The following is a 13,928-nucleotide window of genomic DNA, read 5'->3' as shown; positions in this document are numbered from 1 at the left end:
ACATTCCATACTTAAATATTTTATTGCAGGTCCCAAAAACAGAAAATGCATTCTCTCCAAATTATGACAGGTTGCCCGTTCCCCCATGAAAATAGAATTAAGACATGGACACATCTATTATTAGAGATGGTCATTTGAGTGAAATAGCAGAACAAGATTTTTACATGGTGTGAAAAGGAATATGCTTTAATTTAAGTAAATCAAATGCATTCCTTGAAAGACCTTTGGTGCAAAACTAGAAAGTATTTAGAACCTTGAATTGGTTCCTAATGCTATTGTACATGGGATATTTCCCCATTTGGGCAGTTTGAAGACTGTACTCAACTGTCTGACACAATGAAGGATTCCACACAATAAAACAGTTCTGTATGACTTAAGTTTCACATTAAATCCCTAATGGGACCAGATTTACTGAGCTTGCCTAAAAGTTTGCACCAGATAAATGAATAGTTACAAAACACATTTTTGCCTTCCCAAAGTTAGCTAATGTTTCTCAAGCTATTAAATCTGTCCCTGTATGTCCATTAAGACCATTGAATGCCACTCAATGTGGCCCCTTTAAGACAGTCCTGTTCCAAGTTGCAGCTCTACTTTGAGATGTTCTCAAAGTTGGGCTCTAAGCAAGGAGGCAGGGCTGTTTGCTGGCTCAGGATTTTGTCCATGATGGCGATTTCAGCGTCCTTCTTCGCCACGTCATCTATAGGGGTCCAGGACATGTCGTATTGAAGCTTGAACGCACCACAAGGCTTGTGAGGGCAGCCGGCACCCCAGTCCTTCAAATGAGAGATGGGTGAGAGGCCATTAAGCAATTTGATAAAAGAAGCCAAAAAGAAGTGTAGTGGTGGTGGGTCAGCATAAAAAAGTTCTTCCAGCCTTGCGCCACTAGGCTTTTCTGAGGAGATAGTAGAAATTGTAGTGGACCTACACCAGTCATTGAGTGACCAGTAGAGTAAATATTAGCACCGTCTTTTGCTAAAAGGGTTAAGGGTTTGGCAGACACCCAATGGGCCGTTTCTTTCCTATATTCAAATTAAAGTGCGACTATGTTAAAATTCCTATATCCATGAAATGTTCTCCTGTGTGTGCTACTGTGCTTACACAACCATGCTGTGGCCAATGCGCATGCACACAAACACCCAAGTGGTCAGTCAGCGCCACCTCTAACCGGCTAAAGAGAACATTATCAACTCCCTTCAGGGTCACATGCAGACTTTGAGCATCTAAATGTCCCAACTCATATCATTATGATTGGAATTTTAGAAGTGTTGCAATATCTGAACGCTCCAAAGTATTGTGCCCTGCTGAAAGCCGCCCAGGTGTGATGTGCTTACCTGAGGCGAGAGGATAGAGAAGTATTTCTGTCCGGAGGGACGCTCGTACAGGTAGTACATGTTCCCTGGCTTCTTGACTACATTACATGCAGCGTGGTGCAGCTCAGCGTCCTTCTTGGCATCCTCTAAAACCTACACCAGAGAACAAAAACATTCAGATCAAACCAACTGGCATCACTAATGCTACTTAATTCTTTCCCTATATGAATTACATATATTTGACTTTATGTAACCAATCTAAGCCATCACCTTTCTGGCTTGTTCCTGCAGATATCTAATTTGATCAGCAATGACTGTCAGTCTGTTGCAGGCGTTGGCTCTGACAAAGTCATCTCCCTAGGAACCAAACACATGTAACCAAACAAGGTAAATCTCAAACAGAATGTCTTCATCATTATGATACATTCTTTATGGGGCAACATCAAACCAAAGTTAGGGTTCAGAATGGCTCAGTTGGCAGGGGAATGGTACTGGCAACACCAGGGGTTTGTACAGTGCCTTGCAAAAGTATTCATCCACCTTGGCATTTTTCCTATTTTGTTGCATTACAACCTGTCATTTAAATGGATTTTTATGTGGATTTCTTGTAATGGACACGAAATAGTCCAAATTGGTGAAGTGAAAAATATATATATTTTTTAAAAGTCATAGGTATTCACCCCCTTTGCTATGAAACCCCTAAATAAGATCTAGTGCAACCAATTACCTTCAGAAGTCACATAATTAGTTAAATAAAGTCGACCTGTGTGCAATCTAAGTGTCATATGATGTCACATGATCTCAGTGATATATATACACATACACCTGTTCTGAAAGGCCCCAGAGTCTGTAACACCACCAAGCTAGCAGTACCATGAAGACCAAGGAGCTCTCCAAACAGGTCAGGGACAAAGTTGTGGAGAAGTACAGATCAGGGATGGGTTCTAAAAAAAAAAAATCTGGGCTGGGCTTTACAGAAGAGTGGCCAGAAAAAAAAGCAATTGCTTAAAAGAAAAAAAAATAAGCAAACACGTTTGGTGTTCACCAAAGGGCATGTAGGAGACTCCCCAAACATATGGAAGAAAGTACTCTGGTCAGATGAGACTAAATTTGAGCTTTTTGGCCATCAAGGAAAACACTGTCTGGCACAAACCCAACACCTCTCATCACACTGAGAAGATCATACCAAAAGTGAAGCATGGTGGTGGCAGCATCATGCTGTGGGGATGTTTTTCCATCAGCATGGACTGGGAAACTGGTCAGAATTAAAGGAATGATGGATGGCGCTAAATACAGAGAAATTCTTGAGGGAAACCTCTTTCGGTCTTCCAAAGATTTGAGACTGGGATGGAGGTTCACCTTCCAGCAGGACAATGACCCTAAGCATACTGCTAAAGCAGCACTTGAGTGGTTTAAGGGGAAACATTTAAATGTCTTGGAATGGCCTAGTCAAAGCCCAGACCTCAATCCAGTTGAGAATCTGTGGTATGACTTAAAGATTGCTGTAGACCAGCAGAACGCATCCAACTTGGAGTTGGAGCAGTTTTGCCTTGAAGAATGGGCAAGAATCCCAGTGGCTAGATGTGCCAAGCTTAGACATACCCCAAGAGACTTGCAGCTGTAAATACTGCCAAAGGTGGCTCTACAAAGTATTGACTTTGGGGGGGGGGTGAATAGTTATGCACGCTCAAGTTCTGTTTGTCTTATTGTTACACAATAAAAATATTTTGCATCTTCAAAGTGGTAGGCATGTTGTGTAAATCAAATGATACAACCCATTTATTTTAAGGCAACAAAATAGGAAAAATGCCAAGGGGGTGAATACCTTCGCAAGCCACTGCACATGACAGTCTGCTTACTATGATCATCCTTATCATTATTCCATTAGGATCATTGCAATGCCATTCATTTAATTACCCTCTGTACTTGTGTTGCCAGAGCAACCAGGTCCATGGGGTCTCCCACCCTGTTCGTCTGGTAGGAGCTGACTAGTTCCAGCCCATTGGGGTTGCTGCTGCTCTCCACCAACTGCACTGCAAACACACAGGGACACTTGAAACTTGCATAACACAAACTGAGGAAAGGTGACAAAGTTAGACATTTTTGTGAAGCTTTCTGCTAGTCTACATGGATTTACTGATTGCAACACCCATTTACGTAGGCCTGTAGTCTTAAATGTCTGGCCTCCCCTCCCCAAATAATCTCAGCCAGACTGACTATAATACATAACCGGCTCCACATCTCATGCTTTGGGTGACTCGTGCCTTGCTTCCTGACCTGCAAGCAAGCACTTTCTGTTCACGTTTAGCAAAAGCCAACTGCTAAAACGTAGGCAAAATTGCTGACACCGAATGAGGTGTAGGACTGTGGAATATCCTATTGTAAAATGTGAAACTGTAATGTAAAAAAAGTTAGTGGTAATTAGAAATTCCCTTTGAATGTGACCAGCTGGAGTAACGTTAGAACTAATAATAGTCAAGCTAAATTAAAAGCCTACTCAAGAGTTCAACTACAACATTGTATCAAATTATACTTAAGTTAACATTCCATTCACACCCTATACAGGACATTGATTGAGAACAATTAAAAACAGCTATCAATGCTACACTGCAGGAAGTCTTACCTGTGGTTGTTTTGTCTGGTTGATTCGGGAGGCTAACTGTCCTGTCCATTTTCTTTACTGTAGCTAATTTGGTGTACAATGTGGCAAAATGCTCTCAGAAATAACCAGTTGCAACTGGAGCTCAGTAATAGGTTTTGTAACCAGTGTGTTGTGCTGTGTGAAAGTTTGACTGGCCAGCAGGGGGCTGTTTTAAGGTCTTGCGTCTCCACCCACCTACAATAGTAGGCTATTTAGTTGCCAGTCTGAAAATTATTGCAATACGTTATTTCAGTATAATTGTTGAACAATTATGATAATAATAATAATAATTTAAATATCACATTAAACGCTAGATATAATTAATTGCCATGCTGGCGGATGTTTATTGTCATTATTGAGTGAAAGTGAGTCTTTTATTGTAGGGCTTAGAACACAGGGGAAGGTGTAACTTGTGTAACAAAATTGTTACATACATAGGCTATTTTGGAAGGAAGGTGGAGAAAGATCTTACGAAATTCAATTTCAGTGAAATCTATCATGTGTGGGACCGAAATCCTGCAAAGTAAACAACCAATAAAAACACAGAATGAGGACCTGACATGAGTGTGGTCAAGATTCATGACTGAGACTGGTGTGGAGAACGTGGAAACGTGAACTGTTCCCAGACAGGAAAAAAATATTTGCTGTCCTCTTCTCTCCTAGGTTTCAATGCACATGTAGTAGAAATCTACTTTAAAATTGAAATGTAAAATATTAGGGATGGTACATTCTGACAGGCCTAATTTCGCAGCCTATTGCAGGAAGGCCACATGTAGCCTAACTGAACATATAGGCCTATTAGTCATTTTGGACAATAGGTCTATAGGCTATAAGGGAGCTTTGCCTCTTGACGAGGTTGTGCTAGTTTTTATTATTTTTCCTTCAAAAAAAGTTTTATATGGCCATACAGAAGAGTATGGCATAATATGGGTGTCACCTTATCACAAACTCAAAACATTCCAAATTATGCATTTAAACCCATAGGTGTATTGTGACAGATTCGGGTCCAGGTCATGGACACCAACATTTATTTTGGTTGTGGGTAATAACAAGTGTCAAAAGTCTAGGTGAGGTTTGTCATACTGCACAAAAATAGATGGGAGCTGCTGTCGAACCTGAGGGGCCTTCCATATACACATTCCCAGTTGTATATGCTCCTCTGGTTGCTTCAGCTTTGTGAAAAGAAGATGTTTTATTTAACTAGGCAAGTCAGTTAAGAACAAATTCTTATTTACAGGGGCAGAACGACAGATTTATACCTTCCCAGCTCAGGGATTCGATCCACCAACCTTTACGGTTACTGGCCCAATGCTTTAACCACTAAGCTACCTCCTAGTCAGGAGGAAGCCCCTCTACATCATATGTAACTGACTCCGACCTCCAGAATCTTTGTAACAGCAATAAGCTGACCGCAAATGTCCCCTCTCAACCACAAAGCTCTTGATGACCTACACCAGGGATCATTAACTAGATCCAGCTGTGGGACGACTTTTTCTTGAGCGGATGGTCGGGCCAGAACATAATTATAAATCTTTTTTTGGGGGGGGATTGAGGATTGTCCTTATGTCCTCCGTCACTTGTTGTAAGGACTTGCAATTATAAATGTCCAGACATGATTTACAGGTTGAGTATCACATTTATTTATTGTAATAATGTGGGATATTTATCATGTGGAATATATTACCTCAATGGGTTTGTATACCTTTTCATACCTTTATTGAAGTTGTATTGTCAATTGGGTAATTGGTAGGGTTTGTGATGCATTATGGGTATTGCTACAATAATCTTGTCATTGCTTTGTTTGTTAGACGAGATGAGACCTGCTAATAAGAAGCCCAACTTTGTCAAGAAAAAAGACATCTTCTTATGCCTCCTCACTGTTCCAATCCAACTGCACGGTCAGGTACAATATTATTAGAGTTACAGGTACAATATTAATGTCAATTTACAGTTTATACCACATGTATCTGTAGACTGCCACAAATAAAACATAAAAATCCAGAGAATTTATCATATTGATCACACAGGACTTTGTAATAATACAATTGTTATGTAAAGAAAAGTGAAATAAAAAGAGGTGGGCCTACCTCCTCTCTTGTGACTTCAGAAAGTATTTATACCCCTTGACTTATTCCACATTTTGTGTTACAGCCTGAATTCAAAATGTACATACATTATAATGATAAAGTGAAAAACATGTCTTTAGAAATGTTTGCAAATTAATTGACTCACACCCTGAGTCAATACTATTTAGAAGCACCTTTGGCCGCAATTACAGCTTTGAGTCGTCTTGGGTATATCTATCTGCTTTGCACTGATTTGGGGATTTTCTCCCATTCTTCCCTGCAGATTTTCTCAAGCTCTGTTAAATTAGATGGGGAGTGGCAGTGAACAGCAATCTTCAAGTCTTTCCACAGATTTTCAATGGGATTTAAGTCTGGACTTTGGCTGGGTCACTCAAGGACTTTCACATTCTTGTTCCGAAGCCATTCCAGTGTTGCTTTGGCTGTATGCTTGCAGTCATTGTCCTGTTGGAAGTTAAATCTTCAAGCCACTATAAGGTCGTTTGTGCTCTGAAGCGGATTCTCATCAAGGATTTGCCTGTATTTGGCTCCATTCATTGTTCCCTCTATCCTTACCAGTCTCCCAGTCCCTGCTGCTAAAAAGCATCCACATAGCATGATGATGCCACCATCATTTTTCACGGTAGGGATGGTTTTAGACGGGTGATGAGATGTGCCTGGTTTCTCCAGACATAGCGCTTTCCAAGCAGGCCAAAGAGTTCAATTTTTGTCTCATCAGACCACAGAATATTTTGCCTTATGCTCTGAGTCTTTCAAGTGCCTTTTTGAAAACTCAAGGAACTGCTGAGGAAAGGTTCTTCGCTCAGACTGTGCTGTCTTCTGGAGTAATAAAGGCCTAGTTCACTAATACTGTTGGAAAAAAACACAACGACTGGAGCAGTGGTGTGAAAAGTACTCAATTGTTATACTTGAGTAAAAGTAAATATACTGTACCTTTAAATTAATAGAAAACGACTCAAGTAAAGGTAAAAATCCCCCAGTAAAATACTACTTGAGTAAAAGTCTAAAATTATCTTGTTTTAAATGTACTTAAGTACATTTGGAAAAAGTATTCAATTGTCATACTTGAGTAAAAGTAAATGCTTTACATCAAATTCCTTATATTAAGCAAAACCAGATGGCACAATGTTCATTCTTTTTTCACAGACAGACTGGGGCACACTCCAACACTCAGACATAATTTAGACATGTAGTATTTGTGTTTAGTGAATCTGCCAGATCATAGGCAGTAGGAATGACAATGCGTTATTGTTACGTGAATTAAGTTATCAATGTTCTTAAACCGAACTTCAATTAAACTACTCAGTCTGCCCCCCCAGAGTGTGTAAGATTCTGGTTGAATGAAGCAGACGGAGAACCAGCCTACAAGGGTCAAAACGTTTATTTATGAGAGCTCTGAAAATCCTTACAATGTACAAAGCCTTTTATATTAACACACACACACACACACACACACACACACACACACACACACACACACACACACACACACACACACACACACACACACACACACACACACACACACACACACACACACACTAACTTACATCAGTAGAGAACTCCACCCAGCTTTAGGCGGCTGTATTTTTCCACAGTACCCAGACCACCTGTCTCCTTATCTTTTGCCAGCCTAGCTGTTCCCAGGCCGTTGTTTCTCTCCCTTTCTCTCCCTAAGAGGGAGACCTCTTCTCCGGTTCCTTTCCCAAGGTCATCTTATCAACTCTGCCCTGCTCATTTTGAAGTGGTAACAGTGTCTTACTTACACACAGTATTGGAATATAGTTTCTAACCCATTATTATAGCCTTATTTCGAATACATTTCAACAGGTTATAGGGTTTCTAAGTGAAATCATTTAGTCAAACCTTTAATCATAGAATTTCCATTACAGTTATATTGATAGGTGTGTGAATTGGACAATAATTCTGTCCTGCCTGAGCATTAAATATAACAAGTACTTTTTGGTGTCAAGGAAAATGCATAGGAGTAAAAAGTAAATATTTTCTTTAGGAATGTAGTGGAGTAAAAGTAGTCAGAAATATAAATAGTAAAGAACAGATACCCAAAAAAACTACTTAAGTGGCAGTTTAAAGTAGTTTTACTTGGACCAGTGTAATAAAGGCCTAGTTCATAAAATTAGGCTGACCAGGCCGCGAATTATGAAGGACACAAACGTGAGATCCTGAGCCGTTATAGATTCATCCTCGCACACCGTGCACAACTGGTCCACGACGGGGCCTTTGACCCCACCCTTTTCCCCCGTGCTCAGATGAGTGACCTGGTGCGCCTGACCAAGGGCTGGCTACTGACGGAAGTACTGTCCCTCCCGATGATCGACAAGCTCGTCCTGGATCGATACCTTCGGGCCCTGCCATACGAGATGAAGAAGACATTGACCATGCAGAACCCCCAGAGCCTGCAGGAATTGCTGACCGCTGTGGAAACTCACCACAACACCCTGGACCTGCTGAGAGGGGCCCGTGCGGAGAGAGGGGATGGGGTGAGGGGGACGAACAACACAAAGAGAGGCGTGGGGCTGAAGGGGGCCCGGACGGTACCAGCCGAGGCAGTGAAGCAAGAGGATGACCCAAACCGACTATGTTCGACCGCTGCTGACCCTATATCAGAGATGCTGCTATGAGTGCGGTGAGCCGGAAGACCTTGTGCGGAACTGTCCCGGCCGGGAGGAGGCCATGCCCTCCGCATCCCCCAGCTCGGGGGTAACCCGGATGGTGAGTTGTCACCTCCTGTTGGGCGCACACCGAGACAACCCCTCCGATGGTTCCTGTACGACTCAATGGCATTGACACCAGCGCTCTGATTGACTCCGGTAGCATGGTGACCCTGGCCCACCCGCAGTGGCTCACACGAGAGGGGAAGGATGAACCGGGGGACGAGGAGGTGAGTGTCCTGTGTACACAGGGACACGAAGAGGTACCCAACTGTGCCGGTGAGGATAACCACCCCAAGGGGGGAGTGCCAGATGCACGTGGGGGCTGTTCCTAACCTGCCTATGTCCATTTTCCTCGGTCGAGATTGCCCTCTCTTCCAGGCACTGTGGAGGAGGGACCTGGGGGGGTGCGCACGTGAGGTAGGAAGAAAAGGAAAAAGGACGGTGGCCTGCACAACCCACTCCCCGCCTCGAGAGGTGTCCACTGGGCCCGAGTTGGACCTGGAGGAGGGAGACGACCCCACTCCAGGAAGCGAGCCACTGTGCGAGGAAGACCTCAGGCTACCCTTTATGGAGGTGGAGGCCCCAGATGGACCTCCCGACACGGTAATCCTCACGGGTCAGTTCAGGACGGCCCAGTTTGAAGACCCCAATCTCCAGAAGGCTAGGGGCCAGGTGATTGTGGTGGATGGCATGCTGTTACATTTGCATTTACATTTTAGTCATTTAGCAGACGCTCTTATCCAGAGCGACCTACAGTAGTGAATGCATACATTTCATTTCATGCATTTTTATTATTATTATTATTTTTATTTTTTGTACTGGCCCCCCATGGGAATCGAACCCACAACCCTGGCGTTGCACACACCATGCTGGCGTTGCAAACACCATGCTCTACCAACTGGGGTAAGTGAGTGGCGCTACCCCCACTTCGCCATCAAGCAAAATGTATTGTACAAAGACTTGTTACTCATACCCAGCCAGTATGTTTGGACTGTGTTGCAGCTTGCCCACACCCACCTGCTTGGGGCACACCTTGGGATGGAGAAAACCAGGGAGCGGATCGGGAAGCGGTTCAAGCGCACCGTGGAGGACTACTGCTGTAGTTGCCTGGAGTGCCAGATCACAGCTCCAAGGGTACATTATAGAAACCCTTTGGTTCCCTTGCCCATTATAGGAGTGCCATTTGAGCGGGTGGCAATGGATCTGGTGGGTCCATTGGTGAAGACCGCGAGGGGACACCAATACATCCTGGTAATCGTGGATTATCCCACCCGGTATTCTGAGGCAATCCCGTTATGCACGGTGGCAGCAAAAGGTATCGCGCGGGAGCTCTTCCATTTATTTAGCCGGATGTGTATTCCGTGGGAAATCATGATGGACCAGGGCACCGCATTCATGTCTCGTGTGATGAAAGATGTCTGCAATCTATTACGAATAAAACAGGTGAGGACCAGTGTGTACCATCCACAAACGGATGGGCTAGTTGAATGCTTCAATAAGAACCTAAAGCAGATGTTGAAGAAGGTCATCGAGAGAGACCTCAATACCATAGAACATTTGTGGGCAGAACTGAAAAAGTGTGTGCGAGCAAGGAGAACTACAAACCTGACTCAGTTATACCAGCTCTGTCAGGAGGAATGGGCCAAAATTCACCCAACTTATTGTGGGAAGCTTGTGGAAGACTACCCAAAACGTTTGACCCAAGTTAAACAATTTAAAGGCAATGCTACCAAATACTAATTGAGTGTATGTAAACTTCTAACCAACTGGGAATGTGATGAAAGAAGAAAGCTGAAATAAATCATTCTCTCTACTATTATTCTGACATTTCACATTCTTGAAATGAAGTGGTGATCCTAACTGACCAAAGACAGGTAATTTTTACTAGGATTAAATGTCAGGAATTGTGAAAAACTGAGTTTAAATGTATTTGGCTAAGGTGTATGTAAACTTCCGACTTCAACTGTATATTGTATGCGTATATATATATATTTTTTTATTATTATATTTTTTGATTTATCAGGGGGTGCTGCAGCACCCTCAGCACCCCTACTTCCTGCGGCTATGTCCACTTGTGGGAGAGAGCGGGATGTTTGCCACCTAAGAGCCAACATCATTTTTGTGGCAGTGCTGTCTGCCAGAAGTAATCATCTCTGATTGATTGAGAGATTCAAGGAGAGGTCATCATTAAGTAACATAGTAGATGTAACACATTGAATATTTACATTTATGCACTTCGAAATTAATTTTGTTAATTTGTTCCAGATGCATTTAATTGTGGGGCACTCCTACATCATATGAAGGATTAGGGGACACAGTGAACAGCTAGGAGTTGGGGACAATTACATCGTAAAACTATTGCTGGGTTTTATATACAGACTGTGACCACATTTTAAATTAATGGTTCGGATTACAGGATGCCAAGGTCATATTTTTCCATATTCTGTTGCAGTTAAAGGGTTATTCAGATTCACTTAGATCTGTGGACCATATTTTCTTAATGGCTAGCTCAAAATGGGCTTTTCAAAATGTGTTTATATATTATAGAGATCAGTTTCGGGAGCCCAGATAATTTATTTATAAATCCCATCATTGCATGGTTCGGTAGTTGGATTTCCCAAGGGAAACAACGGGCCAGCATAGCTGACATAAATTGTAAATATAGAAAAAAAGAATTTCCTTGGTAATATGTGTTTGGCATTCAAAAAAAAAGATTTGACAAGCGACCACTTAGATATGGTCAATTTAACTTTTTCATAAATTCTTAGAACGTTTGGGAATTACGTATACTAAGGCATTTGTGAAAATTCTATAGCATTATAGAATGGGAAAGTGGCCGTCCATTTGGATAATTTAATAGACACTGCAGTAAATAAAACCAAATAAAAACATCTGTTTTGTCCAAGACTGGAGTCTACACAGACCGATGTGCTATAGCCAATCAGACCAACAGTAGCCCTTTATACAAACAAGCAATTTACTATACGGGCCTACCATCATTCACTTTGAACTGGACTGTGTGTTTACAGGCAGTTGCCTGTCACCGGTTACTTTGTGTGCTAAACGTGAAATGTTTTTTGCAATGGGAAGTAATAGTTCCACCGGCTACCGATGTCATTCTTCTGTGAGCTATCAGCATGCTAAATGTGCAACCAGAAGCAAAAAAATCTGGAACACGTTTACTCCATACACAGAGACGCATACAAAGCTCTCCCTCACCCTCCATTTGGCAAATCTGACCATAATTCTATCCTCCTGATTCCTTCTTAGAAGCAAAAATTTAAGCAGGAAGCACCAGTGAATAGATCAATATAAAAGTGGTCAGATGAAGCAGATGCTAAGCTACAGGACTGTTTTGCTAGCACAGACTGGAATATGTTCCGGGATTCCTCTGATGACTTTGAGGAATACATCACATCAATCATTGGCTTCATCAATAAGTGCATCGATGACGTCGTCCCCACAGTGACAGTAGCCCAACCAGAAGCCATGGATTACAGGCAACATCCGCACTAAGCTAAAGGCTAGAGATGCCAGTTTCAAGAAGCAGGACTCTAACCCAGAAGCTTATAAGAAATCCCGCTATGCCCTCCGACGAACCATCAAACAGGCAAAGCGTCAATACAGGACTAAGATTGAATCGTACAACACTGGCTGTGATGCACGGCTTGCAAACCATTAGACTACAAAGGGAAGCACAGCCGAGAGCTGCCCAGTGGCACGAGCCTACCAGACGAGCTAAACTGCTTCTATGCTCACTTCGAGACAAATAACACTGAAACATGCATGAGAGCACCAGCTGTTCCGGAAGACTGTGTGATCACGCTCTCCGCAGCCGATGTGAGTAAGTCCTTTAAACAGGTCAACATTCACAAGGCCGCAGGGCCAGACGGATCACCAGGACGTGTACTGCGAGCATGTGCTGACCAACTGGCAAGTGTCTTCCCTGACATTTTTAACCTCTCCCTGTCCGAGTCTGTAATACCAACATGTTTTAAGCAGACCACCATAGTGCCTGTGCCCAAGAACACTAAGGTAACCTGCCTAAATGACTGTCGACCCGTAGCACTCACGTCTGTAGCCATGAAGTGCTTTGAAAGGCTGGTCATGGCTCACATCAACACCATTATACCAGAAACCCTAGACCCACTCCAATTTGCATACCACCCCAGCAAATCCACAGATGATGCAATGTCTATTGCACTCCACACTGCCCTTCCCACCTGGACAAAAGTAACACCTATGTGAGAATGCTATTCACTGACTATAGTTCAGCATTCAACACCATAGTGCCCTCAAAGCTCATCAATAAGCTGAGGAACCTGGGACTAAACACCTCCCTCTGCAATTGGATCCTGGACTTCCTGATGGGCCGCCCCCAGTTGGTAAGGGTAGGTCAACACATCCGCCATGCTGATTCTCAACACGGGCCCCTCAGGGGTGCGTGCTCAGTCCCTCCTGTACTCCCTGTTCACTCATGACTGCATGGCCAGGCACGACTCCAACACCATCATTAAGTTTTCTAATGACACAACAGTGGTAGGCCTGATCACCAACAATGACGAGACAGCCTATAGGGAGGAGGTCAGAGACCTGGCTGTGTGGTGCCAGGACAACAACCTCTCCCTCAACGTGATCAAGACAAAGGAGATGATTGTGGACTACAGGAAAAAGAGGACAGAGCACACTTCCATTCTCATTGACGGGGCTGCAGTGGAGCAGGTTGAGAGCTTCAAGTTCCTTGGTGTCCACATCACCAACAAACTAACATGGTCCAAGCAAACCAAGACAGTTGTGAAGAGGGCACGACAAAACCTATTCCCCCTCAGGAGACTGAAAAGATTTGGCATGGGTCCTCAGATCCTCAAAAGGTTCTACAGCTGCACCATCGAGAGCATCCTGACTGGTTGCATCACTGCCTAGTATGGCAACTGCTCGGCCTCCGACCTCAAGGCACTACAAAGGGTAGTGCAAACGACCCAGTACATCACTGGGGCCAAGCTTCCTGCCATCCAGGACCTCTATACCAGGCGGTGTCAGAGGAAGGCCCTAAAAATGGTGAAAGACTCCAGCCACCCAAGTCATAGACTGTTCTCTCTGCTACCGCACGGCAAGTGGTATCGGAGCGCCAAGTCTAGGTCCAAGAGGCTTCTAAACAGCTTCTACCCCCAAGCCATAAGACTCCTGAACATCTAATCAAATGGCTACCCGGACTATT

The 13,928-nt window shown here is 43.4% G+C and overlaps 1 protein-coding gene across 1 annotated transcript; it reads right to left on the bottom strand.

The window, feature by feature from the left end:
* Nucleotides 1-3: 3 nt before the first annotated feature.
* Nucleotides 4-4,109, bottom strand: c14h1orf50 (chromosome 14 C1orf50 homolog). Its single transcript, XM_029775246.1, has 5 exons — nt 3,934-4,109; nt 3,228-3,343; nt 1,581-1,667; nt 1,332-1,463; nt 4-773 (listed from the first exon to the last, which is right to left on the bottom strand). The coding sequence occupies exons 1-5, from the start codon at nt 3,980-3,982 to the stop codon at nt 588-590; spliced, it is 570 nt and encodes a 189-aa protein (XP_029631106.1). The 5' UTR covers nt 3,983-4,109; the 3' UTR covers nt 4-587.
* Nucleotides 4,110-13,928: the final 9,819 nt, after the last annotated feature.

The sequence above is a fragment of the Salmo trutta genome, chromosome 14, assembly GCF_901001165.1.
Source record: "Salmo trutta chromosome 14, fSalTru1.1, whole genome shotgun sequence".
Lineage (NCBI taxonomy): Eukaryota > Metazoa > Chordata > Actinopteri > Salmoniformes > Salmonidae > Salmo > Salmo trutta.
The sequence above is the reverse complement of the archived record's forward strand: the minus strand, read 5'-3'. Positions and strand labels throughout refer to the sequence as shown.

Excerpts from the sequence above, each read along its gene's own strand:
- c14h1orf50 (XM_029775246.1), bottom strand. The coding sequence starts at position 3,982 with ATGGACAGGACAGTTAGCCTCCCGAATCAACCAGACAAAACAACCACA. Across the intron at positions 1,668-3,227 it reads TGGCAACACAAGTACAGAGG|GGAGATGACTTTGTCAGAGC; the intron begins GTAATTAAATGA and ends TTTGGTTCCTAG. Across the intron at positions 774-1,331 it reads TCTCTATCCTCTCGCCTCAG|GACTGGGGTGCCGGCTGCCC; the intron begins GTAAGCACATCA and ends TCTCATTTGAAG.